Genomic DNA, 23597 nt, shown 5'->3' with positions numbered 1-23597 from the left:
GATTATATGTTGGATTTAATTCATGGTGAAGAAAAAACATATTTGAGTTATGATACTCCACTCACACAAAATGTAGACGGTCAAACAGTGGATGATGTTCATACTCCCGAATTTTTTAACAAGATTTCTTTGCCAAGACTTCGAAATCACAAGTTGAGACTTAAAGTTGTAGCTCCAGTTATGCTATTAAGGAATTTGAATCAAAAAATAGGATTATGCAATGGAACAAGACTTATTATTACGAGATTGAGAAAACGTGCTCTTGAAGGAAAAATTATTTCAGGAAGTAATATTGGTGATCAGGTTTTCATACCTAGATTTTCTCTGACACCATCTGACGTGAGAATTCCTTTTAAATTTTAACGGAGACAATTTCCTATAATGATTTCTTTTGCAATGACTATTAATAAGAGTCAAGGACAATCTTTAAAGCATGTTGGGATATATCTTCCGTCGTCAGTGTTTTCACAGTTGTATGTTGCAATTTCAGGAGTTACTTCTAGAAAAGGATTAAAAATATTGATCATCGATGACGACGGTAAAGATACGACTAGAAGAGATCAGATTGATTTAATTTATATGATTTATATGGATGAAAGAGTATACATAAAAATTTTCTTTATTATCTTTGACTAATTTGATTTTAAATTGACTTAATTATTTTTCTAAGCTAATCTTTATTTATGTTTGTTGATAGTGATATTTCAAGGGAACAAAATTCAATGTACCACGGTAGGGTAGCTCAACTAGTTAAGCTAGTTGAACTAAGCGTTAAGGAGCATGAAGTCCAAGAATTAAGTCATGACAATGGAGAAAAAATTAACCTAACATTGTAATACAAAATATTAATCTATGTTGAGATTGAGTGAATACATTAGAGAAGATCTTCTGTTAAATTTTCCTCCAGTTTAATCAACACCATTCAATTGTTTTTGTTTATTGTGATTGATTTCATAAAATGATTAATTGATGGCCAGGTGGTACACTGGACAACCTCCGGTTATTTTTCAACAGGAGAGGATCCTCTCTCGAGTAAATATGTTGCAAAATTCAATTTCCTATGAAAGTAGACTATTGTATAGTTGTTTTTTTTTTTTTTTGAAGCATAGACTATTGTATAGTTGATTTATATTTATTGTTTATTTATTTGATATACTTTTTATTGGTTAAGTGCTGATTCGTGAGCTGTGATAAATACTAGTTGGACCATATGCATTTTGTGTATATAGTGATTAAAAAATGCCATTCATGTATTCCTCAAGAAAAAAATATTCGTGACATTAAGCATTACCAACTAGCTGAATGAAAACCTACAGTCAACGGGCAGTTGACCAAACTAACCTTCTTCATGTGTCGTATTTTAATATTCACAGCATAGAAAATGAGCATATATACTATATATAAAGTTTTGCTAATTGCTTACTTGGAATTGCTAATTGCTAATAAAGCATTGTAAACATGTTATTTCCATTTTGACAAAAATGTATTTTAAATTCAAAAAGCTACTTTTAAAACTTCAATTTGCACTAAACCTCTCTACATGTTAAATTAAATAATCAAAGGGTTAAAATCGAGCACATAGCTTTGAATTTTAAATTGGTGCGAATACAGTTAAAAAAAACCTGATTTGTTCATAAGACATGAATTAAATATTGAGTTTGAGTTTCTACCAAAAAATAATAATATTGAGTTTGAGTAAAGCAAATTGGCTTTGTAATGTTGTAAAAAGACCGTAGCATGCTATTATCTAGGAGTCCACAAGGTATCTTAATTGATGTTTTTGAAATTAAGTTTTGGGTATTGTACGTTTTGTTGGAAAATGACCAGATTAAACAAGTTGAACTTATAAAATAATCTCTTAAACCATTTGCAACCGTTTCGATCCGCGATTGTACTGCTGTGAGGTTATGTTCGTGACTAATGGTGACTCGTCATTCACCGGATTACTGTTGTTTCACGACGGTTGAAGCCATAATTGGTTGTTGTGTCGACATTGGTTTTAACGCCTTATTTTTGTTCATTGTTGGTTGTTCTGGACTTGGAAAAGAGGTCGCCTCTGTTGTCACCGTCGTACTGCTGTTTTACAGGGATGTTTTGTTTGGATCGTTTTTGTGCTGGCAGTCTATTAGGATCTTTGTGCGTTGTTCTGTCGAAGCCTCCCATTAGTTGGACTCATGAAGACCTAATTCGCACTGTTTTTGCTCGAAAGGGCTAGGTGCGTAGGTACTATTAGAGTGGAAGAGAGTGTGTGTGTGTGTGTGTGTGAGAGAGAGAGAGAGAGGGAGAAAGAGGGAGAGAGAGAGAGAGAGGAAAATAGTTTCATCAAAAACATTGATTTTTATTATTGATTAAGGTACAATTTTTACTTTTAGAAATTACAAATTGATCATTCCTTGACTAATAAGTAATCCAACTAACTACTAACTGACAACTAGCAACTAACTAAACAAAACAATAAAATTGTTACAACAAACAGTTATAAATGTCAAAACAAATGAACTGGACAGATGCTACAACATCTGATAGACCATCTGGCAGAACATATATTATCGCATCTAGTGTAGCATGTAGAGATTGAATTGTTTCTCAACAGGTACTTCGTGTTGACGGCAGTAGCCGCCATTGTTTTTGGCAATTCATGTGCTTGTGGGGCTCAATCTTGTTGACTGATCATTCCTCGATCTGATATTCAATTGGTTTCAGGTTTCTTCAACAAGATTTGATTCTTCGGGGGTTGTTACAGAGGTCTCACTTTGTTGGGTATATCCCAATATCTGTATCATTTCATAATTTCGGACTGTTTCGCTTGAAAAAGCCATCATCACGCTTGATACAGGGAGTAATGAGTACTTGGGTCGTTCTGTGCTGACGGTCGATTCATTCGTCTTAAGTTATTACGGACTTCTATTTTGTCTTCTAGGATTAAATAAGGGTTTGTATGCTTCATTGTTCTACGTTCATTTCCTTAGGGTAAGATCTAGTCCCCCTTGTAATTGTCTTATTTTCCTTTTTTTAATAATAATATGAGCTATAGGTGGACAACGAGGAATGATAGGGTTGTCAACACAGCTGGGATATCTATTCATACCTTAAAATCTAGATGCTCTTAATTTATCAACAAATAAAAATGGTGAGATTTTCGTAAATAATTAGTAAACTCTTTTTAGAACCGATTTATGGTATGTTTGGATAAACAACTTATACGAATGTTTATAGTATTAGAACTTATAACGCAAGAGCTTACACTTTTATACTTAATAAGCTATTTATGTTTCGATATGTACATTAAAAAATATCTACATAATAGAAGTGTTTGGATGTGCTATTACATGTATAAACAATTATAAATTTATGATTGACTTTGCATAAATAAAAAAAGATAATTAAGAATTAAGATTGACTTAAAAAGATAAATTTTTAAAAAATATAAGTGAGATACTTTTAAAAAGATACATGTGAAGAAGAAAAATATAATTGTATAAAAATAAAAAGATAAGTTTAAAATTGACTCAAAAAATAAATTTAAAAAATATGCTAATATTGTGTAGAATGAAGTAGACAAGATTTGAAGTGAGATATTTTTTCATAAGTTTCATGTTAATCTCAATGATAAACATATTATAAGAGCTTATTAAAACATGACATATGAGTGGCTTATGAAATTGTAATTTTTTATTAATTTACCCAACCACTGATACATCCACTTATACTACTATATATATGTAAGCCCATATAAAGTTAAAATAAGTCGATCTAATCAGTCACTTGTGATTGCTTAATTGTGCGTGTCCACAACATAAAATTTGTAGGGAAACTATAAAGATCATGCATATATATATAAGATAAGAGTAGATAGTTAGTCTCATGTATAATTTTACATGAAAGAAGGTAAGGATGATCTTTTACCATTCAAACAAGAGAGATATATGAGAAATTTAAATGGTATGATTTTGAATGTGTGAAATAACACTTACTCTCTCATGTGGAATCCTTGAGAGAATTCATTCTCAAATCATATGATTTATATACGAGACTATAACATGTATTATAATTATTCTAAGATTTTTATATTTGATCTAATTCATTCATCATTACAAACAACTTATAAGGTGACAACCTCTATTTATAAATTGGTTTAATTAGTAAAATGATTCTTTAAAGATGTTTTTGGTTTCACATTGATCCCTTAAAGAAAATTTTTTTTTGAATAGGTTCCTTAAAGAAAAAAAGGTCCGAATAGGTCCTTATAGACATATCCGTTAATCAGTTTAGTCCTGTTCAGACTTTTTTTAAGGGACCAAACTGATTAATGGAGATGTCTTTAAGGGACCTATTCAGACTTTTTTTTTCCTTAAGGGACCTATTCGGACTTTTTTTTCTTCTTTAAGGGACCAATCTAAAACAAAAAATGTTTTTAAGGGACCATTTTACTAATTAAGCCTTATAAATTCATGATAAAGACTTATCTCATTTAATGTGACTTTTAACACACCTTTCATGCCCAAGATTGAACATTACTCGGTTAGCGTATCTTATAAACTCTTATATCATCTTAAGTTGATTGATTGAGTCTAATTCAACCATATAAAATAAACTTGTAATTAAGATGAGATCGTCTCTACTTATAAATTCATCTTCAAGCATATTAAGAAAAATCCAAGTCCCACGTAAAAAGTAGATTATTTAAAAAAAAAAAGAGAATATAAAAGTGACATTCCTTACCTTATAGGTTGATTATGACCAACCCCATTCTAAGATGATATTAAAGTTTGTCTAAGATTTGTTGGACCTGCTATCAGGTTACTCGAATCACACTCCAAATATTCAGTCTTAGTCGTGAATGGTATGTTAAGATTCTAAATGAGGTCTGAACATGAATTTATAAATAGAGACACTATTAATTTTACATGGATTTTGTAAAATTGAGCTAAACTCAACCCAAAATTTTAAGATCAATACGGTATTACTCTATCTAAATTATTTTCGGGCCTTCTTCTTTTCAATGCTGAACTTGATTTGTTCCTAATATATACATCCCTCACGCAAATTACTTTTAGACGGGGTGTATGGATATAAATTATGAGTATAAATTGCTAAAAAAATTTAGCTCAAATATATTAATTGATAACTTTAACTCTAAAATAACGACCAGCACAACTTCAAAAATATATAGTAATTTTATTTATATTTATTTGAAAATACTAACTTTAAATATATTCTATAATTTCTCAAATGTATATGTTTTGTATTTGAACTTATTTTTTTAGCTAAATTTTTAAGTTTTAATTTTGGCTCTCACTATGTTGCAGTTGTGTTGTAGTATTAATTTGACCATTTGGTTCTTACTAGGGAAAAACACTTCCCTGTTGTACTTTGAGCATATGCCATATGCTCCTTATGAACCAACCTACACAGTCCTTTTGTATCACTGTTTTGGATGAAGAAATTTGGTCCTATGATTATTAAAAAATAAAATAAATACAATAGCTTCCAATTTTTAATAGCAAGAGTTCATAGTTTCATATAAAAATTGAAAACAAAATAAAAATATTAATTGGAAATTAATGAATTATACACACATAGTCTAGAGTCCAAGATAGAATTGGATGGCATACCCTCCCCAAGAAATCTACTTCACTCCACACCTTTTATCCCTCATCTTCAAATATCCACCATTTTTATGCCACGTGGCATGTCAAATATCCAAGCTACACATTACCACAAAAGACCTTTCCCATAATGGGTTTTCATCACACATATGCCATAACCTCATCAATTCCATAGTTTTTAAACAACTTGATAGTAAAGATTAAAATATCTAGTCTTTCTTTGTCCTTTATTTGTTTTCTTAAAGCAAAAAAGTCTCAAAAGACAACTATACCCTCCTTCCAATGGACTAACACCACTCAAATTCCTGTTTTTCTAACAACTTTACAATTACCTCCAAATTTGTAACAAAAACAAGGGGTACTCACAAAACAAACACACAATCATTGAAGTTAAACAATAGATAAAAAAATGGGTGAACAATCATTTTAGTCTCAATATGTCCTTAGTTAATTAGTTTAGTTTTTAAATGTGGTTTTTTTTAATCAATTTAATAGATAAAATTACAAAAACAAACAAGACTTGAAATGTGTTTGTAATTTTGATATATTAAAAAATTATAGTGATAACATCTCACGTTCGCGAGATCAGATCCTCTCGAGTGTACTTTTTTACTAGAGATTGTTCGGTGTACATAATGACCCTTACACAAAATAATAGATAATCAATGGTTGTAATTTAACTGCGCATAAATTGCAATGGATAGGATCCACTCTCCACACATTCACATATCAAAATAGTTGCTTGCCCATATTAAAAAATCCCTCTGTTTTCACTATTTATTTTCCTACTAAACTTCCCTTTGTTTTGGTTCTACTAAATTCCACCTCATATATTATATGTGTTCCAAACTTTTTCTTAGAATAAATGTCCCCTATCATATTAATCTTTTATCCAACTTAAACTCACTTCTTCTTCTCTACTTCAAAAAAATTCCTTAACTTAGAGAGAGAAAGAAATCTCTCAAGAGAAAATGGCAGCTTGTACTGTCTACTCAACACAATCTCTAAGAACAAACATCTCAATTCCAACATCATCATCAAAAACACATGTTGGATTTAATCAAAAACAAGTAGTCTTCTACACAAAAAGCAACAACAAAAGACTTAACAACACCAGCAGATATTTGATAACATGTAAAGCAAGTGATTCACAAACAATTGTGATTGGTTTAGCAGCTGATTCTGGCTGTGGAAAAAGCACTTTTATGAGAAGACTCACAAGTGTTTTTGGTGGAGCAGCAGAACCACCAAAAGGTGGTAATCCTGATTCAAACACACTTATCAGTGACACAACTACTGTTATATGTTTGGATGATTATCATTCTTTGGATAGAACTGGTAGAAAAGAGAAAGGTGTCACGGCACTTGATCCAAGAGCTAATGATTTTGATCTTATGTATGAACAAGTTAAAGCTATTAAAGATGGAATTTCTGTTCAAAAACCTATTTATAATCATGTTACTGGTCTTTTGGATCCTCCTGAGCTTATTAAACCACCCAAAATCTTGGTCATTGAAGGTCTTCACCCAATGTAAGTCCTAGTACTATATCGAATTTCGTTGCGACCAAAGAATTTAGTGACCAGTATCTAATTCTGGTCACTAATTATATTTTAGTAACCACAGGAGAAAAAAATGCTAATGTTTTAGTTTTTTTGTTGATATATTTAAGGAACAGTAATCATTAACAATAAGTGAAATTATATAGAATTTCATTTATTTAAGGTAAAATAATGAAAATATCAAGGTTCAAATTCTAATCGTGCATATTACATGCAATGTTACGGTTACAACAAATTGTGTTTATACTAATTAGTTAATTGTCTTGTGAATCTTGAGAATCAAGATGTGGGGATATTATTGTTTTTTGAAATTCTCTAATGTGATAAGTTGATATACCTTATCTAATTTTTTATGATTGTGTGGTCATGGAATTTGTTAGTGACTTTTCAATCTTCCTTAATGTATGTGGACCAAACATGCATATGTGGGTCCAATATTGTTACTCTATGGTTTAATTCATGGAGCATAAAATCTTTCTTACTTTGACATTTCATAAATATTTCACTTACCTTGTTAATTAGTATTTTAAGTTGATATAAAAGGAAAAATCAAAGTGATCAAAACAATATAATTCTTGTAAACTATTTCTTTTTACCTTTAGTTTATTTGATTATTAATTTGAGATTGTTCCTTGCATGCAGGTATGACTCAAGAGTCAGAGACCTATTGGATTTCAGCATCTACTTAGACATTAGTAATGAGGTGAAATTTGCATGGAAAATTCAGGTAATTAAAGACACATAATTCATATATAAGTTAAAAAAATTGTACAATTCAAAGGTTAATTTGTTATGCTTCTCATACATTATGGCCTAACAATTATTTGATAAATATGTAGAGAGACATGGCAGAGCGTGGACACAGTCTTGAAAGTATCAAGGCTAGTATTGAAGCAAGAAAGCCTGATTTTGAAGCTTATATTGGTAATAATCAATTAAGATTCCAACTCTTTCAACTTGAAATTGTTCATAAATCATAACAAGAATAAATGAATTACAAACAAAAAATGTGCCGCTAATTTTGTCGTCTCTAACAATTTACAACAGAATTAGAAACATTTAATTTTCTTCTGTCGTTAACTATATAACATCGACAATTCATATTAGATGTGTGTTTGATGTCTAGTAGGTGTTAATGTCTGACACTAACATGAAACATACAAGTGATTACGTTCTATCACTTGTTGATAGTGCCTATGTGCAATGTTGTGTCCAAAATTTGTGTCGGTGCTTTATAGCTAATTTCCGTCGATAATTCATTTTTTACATGCAATTTTTTTCCATTGGTTTACTAGTTATGCATGTGTTAATTAACTTGTGCATTTGTTGTTTTTAGATCCACAAAAGCAATATGCAGATGCAGTGATAGAAGTGTTACCAACTCAACTCATTCCTGATGATAATGAGGGAAAGATTTTAAGAGTGAGGTTGATCCAAAAAGAGGGTGTTAAGTACTTTAGCCCAGTTTACTTGTTTGATGAAGGTTCAACCATTTCATGGATACCATGTGGAAGGAAACTTACATGCTCTTACCCTGGCATTAAATTTTTCTATGGACCAGAATCTTACAAAGGAAATGAGGTATCAACTAGTCTATTATTCAAATATTCTATAAACTTTTTTTTCTTTCAATATTTTTTATTTACCACAATTTAGGCTAGTTCCATGTTGAGCTAATTATTTCTTTAGATACAAGTAATAACTAATATAATTGAAATAATCTATATATTTTGCAAGCTTAAAACAAATTTTGAGAGATAAATTTTTTTCATCAGGTTGGATGATTGGTTCTGCCATAACAAATATTGATTTTTCGTATGTTTGAATTAAACCAAACATAGGCAAATTCAATTCTACTCAAGGACATTTAGACGTGTCAAAATTTAATTTTACTCGTCCGAAAATGAAACCAAACATGCATTTTTGCTTTATAAAAATAAATAACAAATAATTTGTTTTATCGACCAGTCTAAAGTTAAGACTTCAACTGCTTTACCCTTGTGTCGGCCCTGAATATTAATTTTTCTCTCTTTTCACTTCATCAAAATATTTAACTTTATATCTTTCTTTCTTCCTCTCTCTTTAGGTGTCAGTTGTGGAAATGGATGGACAATTTGACAGATTAGATGAACTAATATATGTTGAGAGTCACTTAAGCAACTTATCTTCAAAATTCTATGGAGAAGTTACTCAACAAATGTTGAAGCATGCTGATTTCCCTGGTAGCAACAATGGAACAGGTCTCTTCCAAACCATAGTTGGTTTGAAGATAAGAGATTTATTTGAGCAGATAGTAGCAAGCAGGGCTGAGACTCCAGTAGGAGCAACAAAAGCTTAATTAGGAACAATCTGCCTTATATTTATACATAATATTGGACAAAGGCAGTAATTGAATTCTATTCTAAAATCATTTTCTTATTTTTGTGTTTTCCACAATTTATGTATTGTATGTTATTTTGTCTATGAAAATACTCTGCATGTATTTATTTATGTAATGTAATATTTTGTAAGTTATAATATAGAGGAGAAAAAGCAGGGCTGAGATTTTTCAGCTATGTTGATAAAAAGATTGGAACAATTTGACATCATTGGCTCTAGTGTTATTCATATATAGGCCATGCATCCATATATGAAAGAGTGTTATGAAATAATATAGTTCAATAAAATTAAAATTATATTATTTACAATATAAGGGCAAAAAAGAAAAGAGAAGATGAATATAATTCTAAATTTTTAGTTTTTTGAAATGGTAATTGTTCTGGACTCGGCTTAGAGCCCAATAGCTGAGGAAATATCCTCTTGGACTGTCGAGCAAGGCCCAACTTGGGAGCAGCCCATGAAGATCCTTCACTGGTCAACGGTCACGATATCCTTGCATATTATAACGGCTGACCACCAGAATGATGAGTATTACCTGCTCTTCATGGCTCCTCAACCGTTTTCCGGCAGCCACTTGATGACCATTAATGTCGTCAAGGGCCTTGGCCCAGCGCTGAGGGCTATATATACTTCACTCTTGCAGTGGAGTCAGGTACGTCTTCATATCCACTTAGAAAACCTCTGGTTCACACTTAACTGACTTGAGCGTCGGAGCACCTGCAGGTACACAACCCCCATCCACTTCACTGGGGTCGGAACGGAGCAACTCCAAACGCGGTCACTCTTCTGATCAGGTTAGATTAGTAACTAATTGTTAATGTTAGTTTTCCAACCTCGTCAGAACTCGAACCCTGAACTTTTACTCCTTAACCCCTTTCACCATTAGCTAAAACTAGTTGGGCTATCCACCCCATACTTTAAAAGTATAATTATAAAGATAGTCGCATGTTCTAGAAAAGAGAAAATGTTTTACATGGCCATGAAAATATAAAAAACAAATATTGTAATAAATTTATTTATAATAGTTTAAATTAATATTGAATATAATGTTGAACTATATATTTAAACAAAGACTAACGGCAAAGATTTTATACCTCCAATAAGCTCGTTACGCTTAACGTCCACTTACTTAAAAAAAAAAAAAAAAAGGTCGCAGAAGAAGATTGGAACCATAAATAAGTTTTTCCATTTCATAAATTGAAGACCTGAAGCAGAAAATAAATTTGTTTTTCGTCAACGTGAAACTGGTTATGTTCCGAACTAACATGAAGTTCGGAATTTAAGAGTGAAAATGGAATTTTAGAGGGATGGGTGGGGGTTAAGAGTAACTTGTGGGGTCTAAAGAACAAAATTCTTAATTTTGTTTTCCACAATGCTATTTGAGGGTCCAACAGTCTAGGCCTGCTAGTACAGTTATGAAGCTCTGGATTGGCCCGTAGGCCGTAGCAACGAAATTAGGCCTTTTGCAGGATTTGATATTGGACAATTGCTTTTCTCCCCCCTCTCCTCAAGTGTTGCTCAAAATCCCCGTAATTCCACTGGATTATGGACCTGTTTGTTATAGAATTTTTCAAAATAGATTCTTGTAATGTTATATAATTTTGATTAAAAAAAAATTACAAAGAAAAATTTGGTTTGAGTAGTTATTCTTAAAATGTTATTTTAGATATTTGATCATTTTATTGAAACTTTTTTTGGATATCAAAATTTCGGAAAATTACTTAAATTTGAAGCTATTTCAAATAGATTTTCATAAATATCATTTTTGAAATACAACTTTTTTCAAAAAAATTGTGATTTAGACTATGTTTTGATCTTCAATAATGTGTGTTTATGTTATATGATGTCAAAATTAGTGTTTCAATTTAGAAAAAACGAATATAAAAAAACTTGTAATATTTTGAAAAACAGTTTTAGAAAATCTATTTTCAAAATACAAAGAAAAAATACATTTTTTTAAAGCTGAAACAAATAGTCCTTATATCTCCATTAGTATCTATATTATATTTGAAGATATTGACACTGAGAAAGAGCTTGTTGAATGCTAGAGAATTTATGCTTATAAGAGCATCCACGATGGAGAAATCCAATTTTGGGTATCTAAGTGAGTCTCACGTGTACACATCACTCATTTATAATTTTTTAATAATAGTACATAATAAGCACTCGATCTCTCCATCCCACCACCTCTTACAAAATTTTAAACGGGTCCCACAAACAACTCTACATCTCATCAATAACTCTATTAGGTACTATGAGAGAGTGTGCTTATTTGAGAAGTGGTACCTATTTGATACTAAAATGTGTTGTGATTCAATGGTAGTACCTAATAAGTACCATGAGTACTTAATAGTAGGGGTGTGCAAAATATCCGGTCATATGGATATGACTATATCCAAATCCAAAACCAACTCCAAATAACCAGATATTTGGAAATAGATATTAACCAAACCATTCTAAAAATGGTTGGGTATCCATTCTGTAAATCCGGTTTTTTAATTAAATGTCCATATCCATGTCCAAATCCATTGAATTAGACTTTTTGCGCATTTCTTCGTTTTTTGATAAGAAACTTTTGACTATTTTTTTTAATTAAATGCCCATATCCATGTCCAAATTCCAAAAATTGACTATAATCCCTAAAATCAGATGAAAACCAAAAAAAATTGGCCGAAAAACCAAAAATCGACCGAAAAACCCAAAAAATCGGCCAAAAACCTAAAATCGGCCAAAATCCAAAAATTGACTATAAACCCTAAAACCGGCCGGCAACCCGAAAAATCGGCAGAAAAAACCTAAAATCGGTCAAAATTCCAAAAATCAACTATAAACCCTAAAATCGGCTGAAAACCCAAAAAATCGGCCGAAAAACCAAAAATCGACCGAAAACCCAAATAATCGGCCAAAATCCAAAAAATCGACTATAAACCCTAAAACCGGCCGGCAACCCGAAAAATCGGCAGAAAAAACCTAAAATCGGTCAAAATTCCAAAAATCAACTATAAACCCTAAAATCGGCTGAAAACCCAAAAAATCGACCGAAAAACCAAAAATCGACCGAAAACCCAAATAATCGGCCGAAAACCTAAAATCGGCCAAAATCCAAAAAATCGACTATAAACCCTAAAATCGGACGGCAACCCGAAAAATCGGCATAAAAACCTAAAATCGGCCAAAATTCCAAAAATCGACTATAAACCCTAACATCGGGCGAAAACCCAAAAAATCGGCCGAAAAACCAAAAATCGACCGAAAACCCAAAATCGGCCAACATCCAAAAAATCGGCCGAAGAATCAAAAATCGTCCCTAAACCCAAAAAACTCGGCCGAAAACCTAAAATCGACCCAAATTCCCGAAATCGGCTATAAACCTCAAAATTGGCCGAAAAACCTAAAATCGACTATAAACCCATTTTTCGCCCGATATTAGGGTTATAGTTGATTTTTTTGTTTTTCGGTCGATTTTTCGTGTTTCGGTCGATATTATGGTTTATAGTCGATTTTTGGGTTTTCGATTATTTTTTTGGGTTTTCAGCCGATTTTAGAGTTTATAGTCGATTTTAGGGCTTTTGGTCGATTTTAGGTTTTTCAGCCGATTTATGGTTTTTGATCGATTTTAGGTTTTTCGGCCGATTTTTTGGGTTTAGTGTCGATTTTTGGGTTTTCGATTATTTTTTTGGGTTTTCAGCCGATTTTAGAGTTTATAGTTGATTTTAGGGCTTTTGGTCGATTTTAGGTTTTTCAGCCGATTTATGGTTTTTGACCGATTATAGGTTTTTACGCAAGTTTTACTAAATTTAGATTTTTTTCAAAAAAAAAAGATTTTTTTAAATTATCTTAAAACCAATTTTTAAAAGGAAATAACTGATTTTTTTTATCAGATTTAAAAATAATCGGTTAAAAATTGGATTTAAAAAATGACCGCTTTTAAATTTGGTTTGGTTAAAATAACTGGTTATATATCCATAACCAAATTTATAACCAGTTTTATAACCGGTTTATAATAAAATATGGTTATGGTTATGAATCCAAATCCAATTAAATGGTTTCGGTTTGGATATGGTTTGGTTTGTCAAATTATCCGACCATGCACACCCCTACTTAATAGGTACTACACCATTGGAAATGGTCTAAGGCGCATAAATCTTTAAGGAAAGTCACTTCGTCACACATTAGAATTCCTACAAAATACAAGTTGATATTAGTATTTATTTTACTATTCCACTCCGTTGTATGTTTTATTAAACACTAACAATTTTGTAACTATAAAACAATAACAACATTGCATAAAAAAAAACAATAACAATATTTTTTTCAAAAATTGTTATCGAATTCTCTTAACTATGTTGGTGATTGTTATTCAAATATTTTAAATGTTTATCGGATTCTCTTAACTATGTTGATGACTGTTACATCTTTAAACAAATTATTTTCACATTTTGAGAATTCAAAATTAAAGAAAAATCCCTTCAAAACTCGTAATTATATGTTTTCTCTTTTTAAATTAAGGCATCCTCACGCGCAATTATATTATCCATGAGTAAAGAAAAATCTCTTCAAAACTTGCACTTATACCTTTCTCTTTTTAAACTAAGACACACTAATATGAAACCAATCCCTCAAAAAATAATTGAGATTTATTTAACGGATTGATTTTTTTGTAATACATATTTTTTTGTAGTTAGAAATTCAAACATTTATACTTGTGTTATGTGGTCACACTTACTCTATGAGCATAAAAAAGGGTCAAATACATCCATTTGTATACATTTTGAACTTGTCGTTTTGTTCTAATATAAGCAAATGTGTGCTACAAGACGGTACATACAACAAAAAGGAAGAACTAGACGCATCTTCCCAAAGTGTCACGGATGAGATGCCATCTCTTTCGTTCCACCTCATGCACAACACATTATCATTCATACTACAATCATTTTTCTCATAACTTCTTTTGCTTCTTCACTTTTTGATGTTTGTTTAGTTTTTCTTTACAAATATTATTAGAGTATTTTTGTGATGTGCGAAGATCTAACTTTATTTATGAATAAATTGTATTGTCTAGAAGTACACTTTCTAAAACAAAACATATTTGATTATTTAGAAGTATAGAGTGAAAATTAAGAACTATACATATATGGCATATTGATAGTCCATTTTGTCTAAAAACTAATCAAGTGTGTTACCATTATATGTAGTGGGGACTTCCAAAAGCATCTTTATCCCTTTTTCACATGTCGGGTTTGAGATTCTCCAAATCAAAGGCCAAAATTGTTGCTTGTGGAGCCGTCCAACCCCAAGGAAAATATATATAACAATATAAAAATAAAAGAGTGAAAAATTGAAAGTGTGACAAAATAATTGAGTTAAAAGATAGTGCAAAAGTATAAAATAACAAAGACAAATAAGTGAAAAGGTAAAAAGCGTAAAAATATAAGAAAAATTATGATTTTCAATGTTTTTTTGTAAGCAAAAATTTGAATGATAAGAAGTATAAGAGGTACTCAATCCTTACAATTTAAAGAAAACCACCTTAAAAGATTGTTACACCAGTCAAAAAATGCTAAATTAACATTGATCCTTAATCGGCCTATAAACCATCGCCAAAAAATATAAATAATTCATAGATCTTTATACGGAGATGTTTAAATTCCCAGTTTATTAAGCTAAGTTTAATTATCAGTTTATCACGGGCTTTCTCAACATTATGCTATGTCCCCTTCCTAGCTCAACATCAAATATATTAGTTATGAAAAATGAAGATTCTAGAAAATATTAAGTATATTTGCTAGTTTACTATGCATGAAAGTCTTCCCATGGTGTTTCAAGTGCAATATCTTAATAAAATTTATTCTTAAATACGTAAATGTTTTCTCATAAGTTCTAGTTACTTCTACCATCCAGAAACTGATGAGCAAAGTCACTTTGATCTCCCTTTCAAAGGAACCATAAAAGTTAATGTGGATGATATATCTTTCAACAATCATTGAAGATCGAGTTTAATGACATTTTGTGTGACAACAATGACGACTAATTACTTGTATTTTTTTAACTTTATTGGAGTCTCCACTTTCTTATATGTTGAACTTCATGTAATTAATTATGAAATTCAGATGATATAAAAGAGAAACAAAATGTAATTAAACTCTATTTTTGAAAGGAATTTATGATAGTATATAGGAATTTATTAATTTTATTTTTTTTAAGGAATTTTTTTACTAAAATATATAGGAATATTTTTAATATACACAAATATCACGCGTACATATAAAAAATGTAAATATAAAATATAATGGAGCATAAAATAATTCATAAAATATAATGTAGAAAAAAAAATTGATTCACTACTAAAAAGGATACAAAATATTTATTTTTGGCGTATGAGCCTGCCTGTTTAGTGGCGCGAACCTAGGGATTTTACATTATTATTATTACAGGAAACTTTCCCGCCGCTTGGAAAAGATAGCAAACTGCAAAAGTAAAGAAAGAAAGGAATAAAAAGATTAGCCCCTTTAATTACTTTTTTATTTTATACATTTTAGTTACTTTGATGTGTGACATGATAATGACATATAGATGAACATTGATAAAGACAATCACAAACAAAACAGTTGGCCTTTCAATACTAACACTAACAACACATAATTTGTAACAGATGTATTTATCAATCGTTAATTAATTTAGTGATGATTGACACTGAATTTAGTATGAAAGATTGCGATTAGATCTCTGCAACTGCGATTGTAAGGGAGCTGGAACACATATAGTTAAACACGACACCGTTCTGAATCTTAATTGTCAATCTTATTTAAATTAAAAATTGCATTTTTAATGAAAATGGTCCTAACAATTGAGTTGAAATTGAATGACTCAAATCTATTAGTGCGGCCTACTAAAAAATGAACAGAATCAGCAGCTATCTTGCTTTAATCCTAAACCCCTAACACTAGTGTTGTGGTATGAAGTAACAATATGGACAACCAAATAATTCAACTTACATTCCACAAGAATCTAAATTCAAACTATGATGTCTATGTAAGGACTTTCAAATTAACAATTCAATGCTTCAAAGAAAAAAAAAAAGCTTAACAATTCAACTTAACTCACCTAAATTTTATCTCAAATAAAAAAGTTAACAATACGGACAAATGAAAAAAAGATAAATTTCTTATAATACAAACAATTTTTTGAATTTACAATGAAGCATATGATCGAATTCAGGATATCATGTATACTACCGAAACTCCTAACCATTGGCTTGATCGGCAGTACATCGCATTATATGTACATGAGTCGAGGTTCAAACCTTGTGCGCTCTACTTATTTTGTCTTTAGGGTGAATTTTCTAGCCGATATACTATTTAAAAAAAAATACAAACAATATTCTAAAATACGAATTTAATTTTATCATAAATTTTGGGAAATCATTATCATTAGTAATAGGGTCTTACTAATGAGTGCCCCAACACTCTTTAAGCATTTTATTTAAAAAAAAAAATTTAAAAATTAAACATTATAATTTCCAATGATTAACTTTACACATTTCCATAAAAATCCTATAAAAAAATTATTATTTAAGATCTTAAACTCATTTGCATTTTCCTTAATAATATACTACCAGTATTTTCATAAACAATCATTTTGTCTTGAAAAGTATTTTATATTTTCTTTTACATAAAAAAAACACCACCCTAGTAGAAGAAACACTACAAGAACACAAACAAGAACATGCCACATATTCTCATCATCACACAACCTCCAATGCCACCTTATTCTATCTTCCATTCCCAATTCCTTTTTCCCATCAAGCACATGCAAATCCCAATTACTTCCTAGTGCACTCCTCTTACTCATCACAATCAAACAAAACCCAAAATCCAATATTTTAATCAAAGTCTATTAATTTAGTAAAAAAAATTTCCAAACATTACAGCAAAGAACCACCTTTTACTCTTTCCTTAATAAACAAACACAATTTAATGTAAATCAGTTATTGTTCTTTTTCTCCATTCTCAACAATCACTCCCAAAATCTTCTCTTTCTCTTTCTAAAAACTCTCTTTTCTCTCTCTCTCTCTCTCTCTCTACAATGGCTACTCTTCAAGACCTTGGTGTATCAGCTGCCATCAACATACTATCAGCTTTTGCTTTCTTGTTAGCATTTGCTTTACTAAGAATTCAACCAATTAATGACAGAGTTTATTTCCCAAAATGGTATATCAGTGGTGGAAGAAGCAATCCAAGAAGTTCTGGAAATTTTGTTGGAAAATTTGTCAACCTTAATGTCAAAACTTATTTGACTTTTCTTAATTGGATGCCTCAAGCTTTGAGAATGAGTGAAACTGAGATTATTAATCATGCTGGTCTTGATTCTGCTGTTTTTCTCAGAATTTATACTCTTGGGTACTTTTCTTTTTACCCTTCTATGCTTTTTTTAGTATAAAGTTTCAATTTTTATCCTATATTCTCTCTATATGTTGCTTAATTTTTGTTGCAGCTAAAATTTTCATCATAACTCATAATGGGTTTTGAGAATTTGCCAATTTTGTTTTTTTAATTTTTATTTTTAATTAGTATAAAAAAGTTTTAATTTTTAGGCACATTGTATAGTTTTTCCACTCTCTACTCACTTAATTGAAATATTTTTATTTTTTAGAAAAAAAGAAGAAAGAAATTAACTTTATGTTGTGTTAATGATATGAAGCATTGTTTTTGGGGTGGTTGTGTTTTGAGAATTGTTAGGAACAATGTCTGGTTTAATTCCTTGTGAAAATGTTAAGAATTTGTTGGTTGTATTGCATGTGTTTTGTTATCAGAGAGATTCAATTCAATGTCATGCCGTGTGGTTTTCAACTTTCTTTTTTGCTAATGTCAGCTTTTGTTAAGTTGTTTTCGTGTGGTTTTCAAACTTTGATCCATGTGTTATGTTACTGTTCTTTCTTCTTTGCTTCAAGCTCCCTCAATTTCTGCCCAGGGGCCAGCCGGGGTTCGAAACCCGGATTACCCGGATTACTGTCACTAGGCTACTAGACTAAAAAATTTGAATTATTAATACGGTACTTATGTTAGAAAAGTAGTAAGTTTTTATTAAAATAAAAAATTAAATTAAATTCGAGAATGACAAAATTATTATTTACGAAGCACAGACACTCCTCGGATTAGGCGTGTCCCGGTGTCGGACATTGATCGGTGTCTGACACCGACACTTACCATTACATTGCATTTTGTTATTTTCTCGCATTATTATTAGTGTCAATGTCTGTGTCTGTGTCCGTGCTTCGTAGATTATTATTAGTTAAAGTGACACTAATGATCATCTACAATTGTCACGGAGGGAATTTGAACTCCGTCTCTTGGCACTTATCCGATACTTCATGGACAAACTATAGTATAAATAAACTCAATTTACCGTTAAAAATGAAATTATTATACATTGTTTTGAGCATTGTGATTAATTTTTATGTTTTGTACTTCAGCTTAAAGATGTTTCTTCCGGTGACAATTGTGGCACTCCTCATTCTTATTCCAGTCAATGTATCAAGTGGAACATTGTTTTTCCTAAGAAAAGAATTGGTAGTGAGTGATATTGATAAACTCTCAATCTCAAATGTTCCACCTAAATCTCTAAGGTATGAATAATTCAAAACATTCTAAGTTGGCTCTTTCTTATTCTTACTTTCATGTTTATGTATAACAGCTGTAATTGTATATTTCAGATTTTTTGTTCACATAGGATTGGAATACATGTTCACAATCTGGATTTGTTTTCTGCTCTACAAGGAGTATGATAATATCGCGTTAATGAGGCTGCATTTCTTGGCCTCACAACGCAGGCGTGCGGAGCAATTTACGGTGAGTTCAGAGTTCTCATTCAGCGGTTATTGTCTCTCCCACTAATTGGTTATGTTACCCTTTTTAGTTCATTTGAACCGTCTTTTAAAATCCTCATGGTTTTCATGCTTGTTGCAGGTAGTAGTAAGGAATGTCCCTCATATTTCTGGTCACTCGGTATCAGATTCTGTGGACGGCTTCTTTCAAACAAACCACCCAGATCATTATATTGGACACCAGGTAATGGATTGTATGACATTCTTCATTCAGGAGCTCTAGAAAATAGACTAATCTGAAACAGTGTTGTCGAATATATATATGAATTCTATAACACTATTGTTTAACAGAATTTTGGCTAACCACTTTTGTTCCACGATTTGCGATTTAGTATAGAGTGTTGTCAAATGGCGACTATAGCAGCGCTATAACACTATAGCATTAGCAGAATTTGAACAAACACTGTTTTCCACGATCCACAATTGACATTTAACAACACTAATTTGAAAATACTTTGAATGTTAGCGTTAGTATATTTTAATTCAGAAGAACATTCTTTGCATTATAACAGTCATATTAATACTGTCAACTTTTTTTCAGGCTGTCTACAATGCAAACAGGTTTGCTAAATTTGTGAGAAAAAGAGATAGATTCCAAAATTGGTTGGACTATTACCGCCTAAAGTTTCAGAGGAATCCAGATAAGAGACCAACGATGAAGGTATGTAATTGCTGTGAATAAAAGAAGTACAGTATTTGACTTAATAACAATCTATACGGGGCTAGAATCTGATGATGCTATCTCTTTTCATTTTTAGACCGGATGTTTAGGGCTTTGGGGTAGGAAAGTTGATGCTATTGAGTACTATGATCAGCATATCAAAGAACTTGATAAACTGGTACGTTGTATATGTTTTTGTTTTTCTATATCCTGCAATATATTAAGGGTCTGTTTGGATTGACTTATTTGAGCTTATTTATAGGCATAAACACTTTTGAGATTGTTTGGGAGAGTTTATGGAAACGGCTTATGACACGTCTGTAAGATGTAAGCAGCTTATTTCTATAAGCTCTCCAGCATAACTTTTGAAAATAACGTATATGTAATGATAAACACTTATGTTATAAGCACTTAATCAAATTGTTTATCCAAACAAGGCCTCACTCCTCATTGTTATTTCCATATTTTGTTCTTATACTAGTAATAGTAATACATGCACTTATTTTTCAAGTACTTTGTTTGACATGTCTTGTGCAGATGACATTGGAGCGCCAAAAGATTATAAAAGATCCCAAATCTATTTTGCCAGTGGCTTTTCTTTCATTCAATTCGCGTTGGGGAGCATCAGTATGTGCACAAACCCAACAAAGCAAAAACCCTACACTCTGGTTGACTGATTGGGCTCCAGAGCCACGTGATATATATTGGCGAAACTTGGCCATACCATTTGTTTCTTTAACCGTCCGAAAACTTATAATAACATTATCAGTGTTTGCCTTGGTATTCTTCTACATGATTCCCATTGCTTTTGTGCAATCCCTTGCAAATTTGGATGGTCTTGAACGAGTTGCGCCTTTCCTCAGACCAGTAATAGAATTGTAAGGGAACTTATATGTGCTTACTTGAATTTACTTCTTACTTTAAGCATATAAATTAATATTTATGGCCTACAAAATACAATACAATTATCTAATAGTTAAACTCGTGTTCTTTTTGCTTTTGGCAGGAAATTCATCAAGTCCTTTCTACAAGGTTTTCTTCCTGGTTTGGCCCTCAAAATATTTTTATATATTCTGCCTACAGTTCTCATGATTATGTCAAAGATTGAAGGATATATTGCATTATCGACACTTGAACGGAAGACAGCGGCAAAATATTATTACTTTATGCTTGTGAATGTTTTCTTGGGAAGCATAATAACTGGAACTGCATTTGAGCAACTGCATGCTTTTCTTCACCAGTCACCTACACAGTATGTTTTCTTGTTAATTTTTTTCTAGTTTTCGGTGCTTCCACGTGACCAATTTTATGAATGTTATTGTTGATTATAGAATACCTAGAACAATTGGAGTTTCCATTCCAATGAAGGCTACCTTCTTTATGACGTACATAATGGTTGATGGCTGGGCTGGAATTGCCGGTGAAATTCTCAGATTAAAGCCATTGGTTATATATCATCTCAAGAATGTGTTCATAGTTAAAACTGAGAGAGATCGAGGAAAGGCCATGGATCCTGGGAGTGTGGACTATCCCGAAACTCTGCCAAGCCTTCAATTATATTTCCTTCTTGGCATTGTGTATGCCGTGGTGACTCCAATCCTTCTTCCTTTCATACTAGTCTTCTTCGCCTTCGCATATTTGGTTTATCGCCATCAGGTCAGTGCCAATACTTACTCGGCATCAAAATGTCGCCTTTGCCTTTCCAATAATAGTTTACATAAACGAACCTTAACGTTTTTGTCTGAAAATTCAACAACACAATATTATTAACATAATTTTTTATGATGTTTTACTATGCAGATAATCAATGTCTACAATCAACAGTATGAAAGTGCTGCTGCATTTTGGCCACAAGTTCACAGCCGCATTATCGCAAGCTTAATAATATCACAGCTGCTTCTGTTAGGCTTGCTTAGCACCAAAAAGGCAGCTAGGTCTACACCTTTGCTTGTGTTATTACCAATATTGACATTTGCATTTCACAAGTATTGCAAGAATCGTTTCGAGCCAGCATTTAGGAAGTACCCCGTCGAGGTATGTGATGCTATCATGCACAAATTTAATAGGCCAGTATTACAAATTACTATTCCAGTTTTTTTTATAAGGCGAAGTGCATCTAGACATCAGGGGACAAAGCAGGCAATTCGCCCCCATCCTTTGCCTATATAAAAATATTTTGGGGTGAGAGAGGCTCGAACTCTCGACCTCAGGATAACTCAGAAGCTATGAGACCTACGCGCTAGCCAACTGCGCCACCACCCCTTTGTTAATTACTATTCCAGTCTCAAATATAAGCAAATAAAAAGGTCTGGTGATAAAAAAAATATAAGCAATCTTGACTAATTTTATCTTATTCAATGACATTATTCCTTAAATACCCTTTAGTTAGAACTTAGGCAAAATTATATGTGGTTCCTTAACTTAGTTTTCTTTCTTCGTGAGCTCTCAAATCTCAATCTTAAATATAGGTTACGCCCTAAAAGAAAATCATATATTGAAGCTTGAAAAACCATAGATAAAAGGACCAAAAAGGACAACAATGACGTAAAAAAAAAATAAAGGACTAAATCATGACATGAAATTAAGTTAAGGGACTACAAGAGTAATTTTGCCTAGAATTTAAGATTCTGATTACCATTTTTATCATCGTGAAACAAGTTTTGATGAAGAACATTTAGGAAATGCAATTTTATCGTCGTGAAACAAGTTTTTCACGAAAAAAATTCTTATAACTGCTTTTTCTCTTGATCTATTCAGGAAGCAATGGCCAAGGATGTATTGGAGAAAACAACAGAACCTGACCTAAACATAAAAGCATATTTAGCAGATTCTTACTTGCATCCAATCTTAAGATCATTTGAAGTTGAAGAAGAGGAATTAGTTGAACTCGAAACGGTTCAAGTGAGAGTAGATAAACTCGAAACTCATCATGTTGCTAGTCAAACAAGGAGTGAATCAAGTTCACCTTCACCACCACATGACGTTCATCATCAACATTCACCACCACATCATGTCCATCAACATCAACCTTCACCACCTCATTACAATGACTACCCTTTACCACCTGAGTATTATTACCATCATACATCCCCTCCACATTACAACTATCAATATCAAGATCAACCTTGAATTGATCTAGGTTACCAATTATAAAGTTGCTCGAGAACCTTGGTGTTTTTCTTTTTAATATATATTTTGACTTAGATATGTGATTTGGCCATTTACCTATTGCAATTGTAAATTATCAAATTTAGTTTCTCTTTGATGTAAATGTTATGACTTATGACTTCTTTTAAATTAGGTGGGATAAAAAGTAGGAAGATTTTACTTGATCAAGTTGCTTGAAAGTTGAATCATCTCATTTTTGTTGGTTGATTATATGGTTAGTTTGTTTTAGCATTTTTTATAAATTTGTATTATATATGTCTAAAATAAATACACGTGAAAAGCAAACAGGCAACAAGCACCTTGCCAAAGACATCCTAACAATAAAATATAGAAGTG

General features: G+C 31.6%; 2 protein-coding genes and 1 non-coding gene across 3 annotated transcripts; 2 read left to right on the top strand and 1 right to left on the bottom strand.

Moving 5' to 3' along the window:
• Positions 1–5774: 5774 nt before the first annotated feature.
• Positions 5775–9758, top strand: LOC123907618 (phosphoribulokinase, chloroplastic). Its single transcript, XM_045957954.1, has 5 exons — positions 5775–7140; positions 7813–7897; positions 8010–8094; positions 8507–8751; positions 9257–9758. The coding sequence occupies exons 1-5, from the start codon at positions 6581–6583 to the stop codon at positions 9506–9508; spliced, it is 1227 nt and encodes a 408-aa protein (XP_045813910.1). The 5' UTR covers positions 5775–6580; the 3' UTR covers positions 9509–9758.
• Positions 9759–17231: 7473 nt separating this feature from the next.
• LOC123907616 (CSC1-like protein At1g32090) lies at positions 17232–23471 on the top strand. The gene is made up of 11 exons (XM_045957952.1): positions 17232–17948; positions 19022–19174; positions 19262–19397; positions 19515–19616; positions 19974–20093; positions 20191–20271; positions 20631–20971; positions 21100–21345; positions 21425–21749; positions 21894–22127; positions 22851–23471. The coding sequence occupies exons 1-11, from the start codon at positions 17635–17637 to the stop codon at positions 23220–23222; spliced, it is 2424 nt and encodes an 807-aa protein (XP_045813908.1). The 5' UTR covers positions 17232–17634; the 3' UTR covers positions 23223–23471.
• Positions 22271–22355, bottom strand: TRNAM-CAU. Its single transcript is given in 2 exon segments — positions 22271–22306; positions 22318–22355. It is a non-coding gene; the product is annotated as a tRNA-Met (tRNA).
• Positions 23472–23597: the final 126 nt, after the last annotated feature.

This window comes from Trifolium pratense, linkage group LG2 (genome assembly GCF_020283565.1).
Source record: "Trifolium pratense cultivar HEN17-A07 linkage group LG2, ARS_RC_1.1, whole genome shotgun sequence".
Classification (NCBI taxonomy): Eukaryota; Viridiplantae; Streptophyta; class Magnoliopsida; order Fabales; family Fabaceae; genus Trifolium; species Trifolium pratense.
Note: the sequence above shows the minus strand (reverse complement) of the source record. Positions and strands in the feature narration are given on the sequence as shown.

Coding starts and splice junctions, on each gene's coding strand:
- LOC123907618 (XM_045957954.1), top strand. CDS start 6,581: ATGGCAGCTTGTACTGTCTACTCAACACAATCTCTAAGAACAAACATC. Junction 7,141..7,812: donor ATTGAAGGTCTTCACCCAAT/GTAAGTCCTAGT, acceptor CCTTGCATGCAG/GTATGACTCAAGAGTCAGAG. Junction 8,752..9,256: donor AATCTTACAAAGGAAATGAG/GTATCAACTAGT, acceptor CTCTCTCTTTAG/GTGTCAGTTGTGGAAATGGA.
- LOC123907616 (XM_045957952.1), top strand. CDS start 17,635: ATGGCTACTCTTCAAGACCTTGGTGTATCAGCTGCCATCAACATACTA. Junction 20,272..20,630: donor TCAAAGAACTTGATAAACTG/GTACGTTGTATA, acceptor TGTCTTGTGCAG/ATGACATTGGAGCGCCAAAA. Junction 21,346..21,424: donor CTTCACCAGTCACCTACACA/GTATGTTTTCTT, acceptor TGTTGATTATAG/AATACCTAGAACAATTGGAG.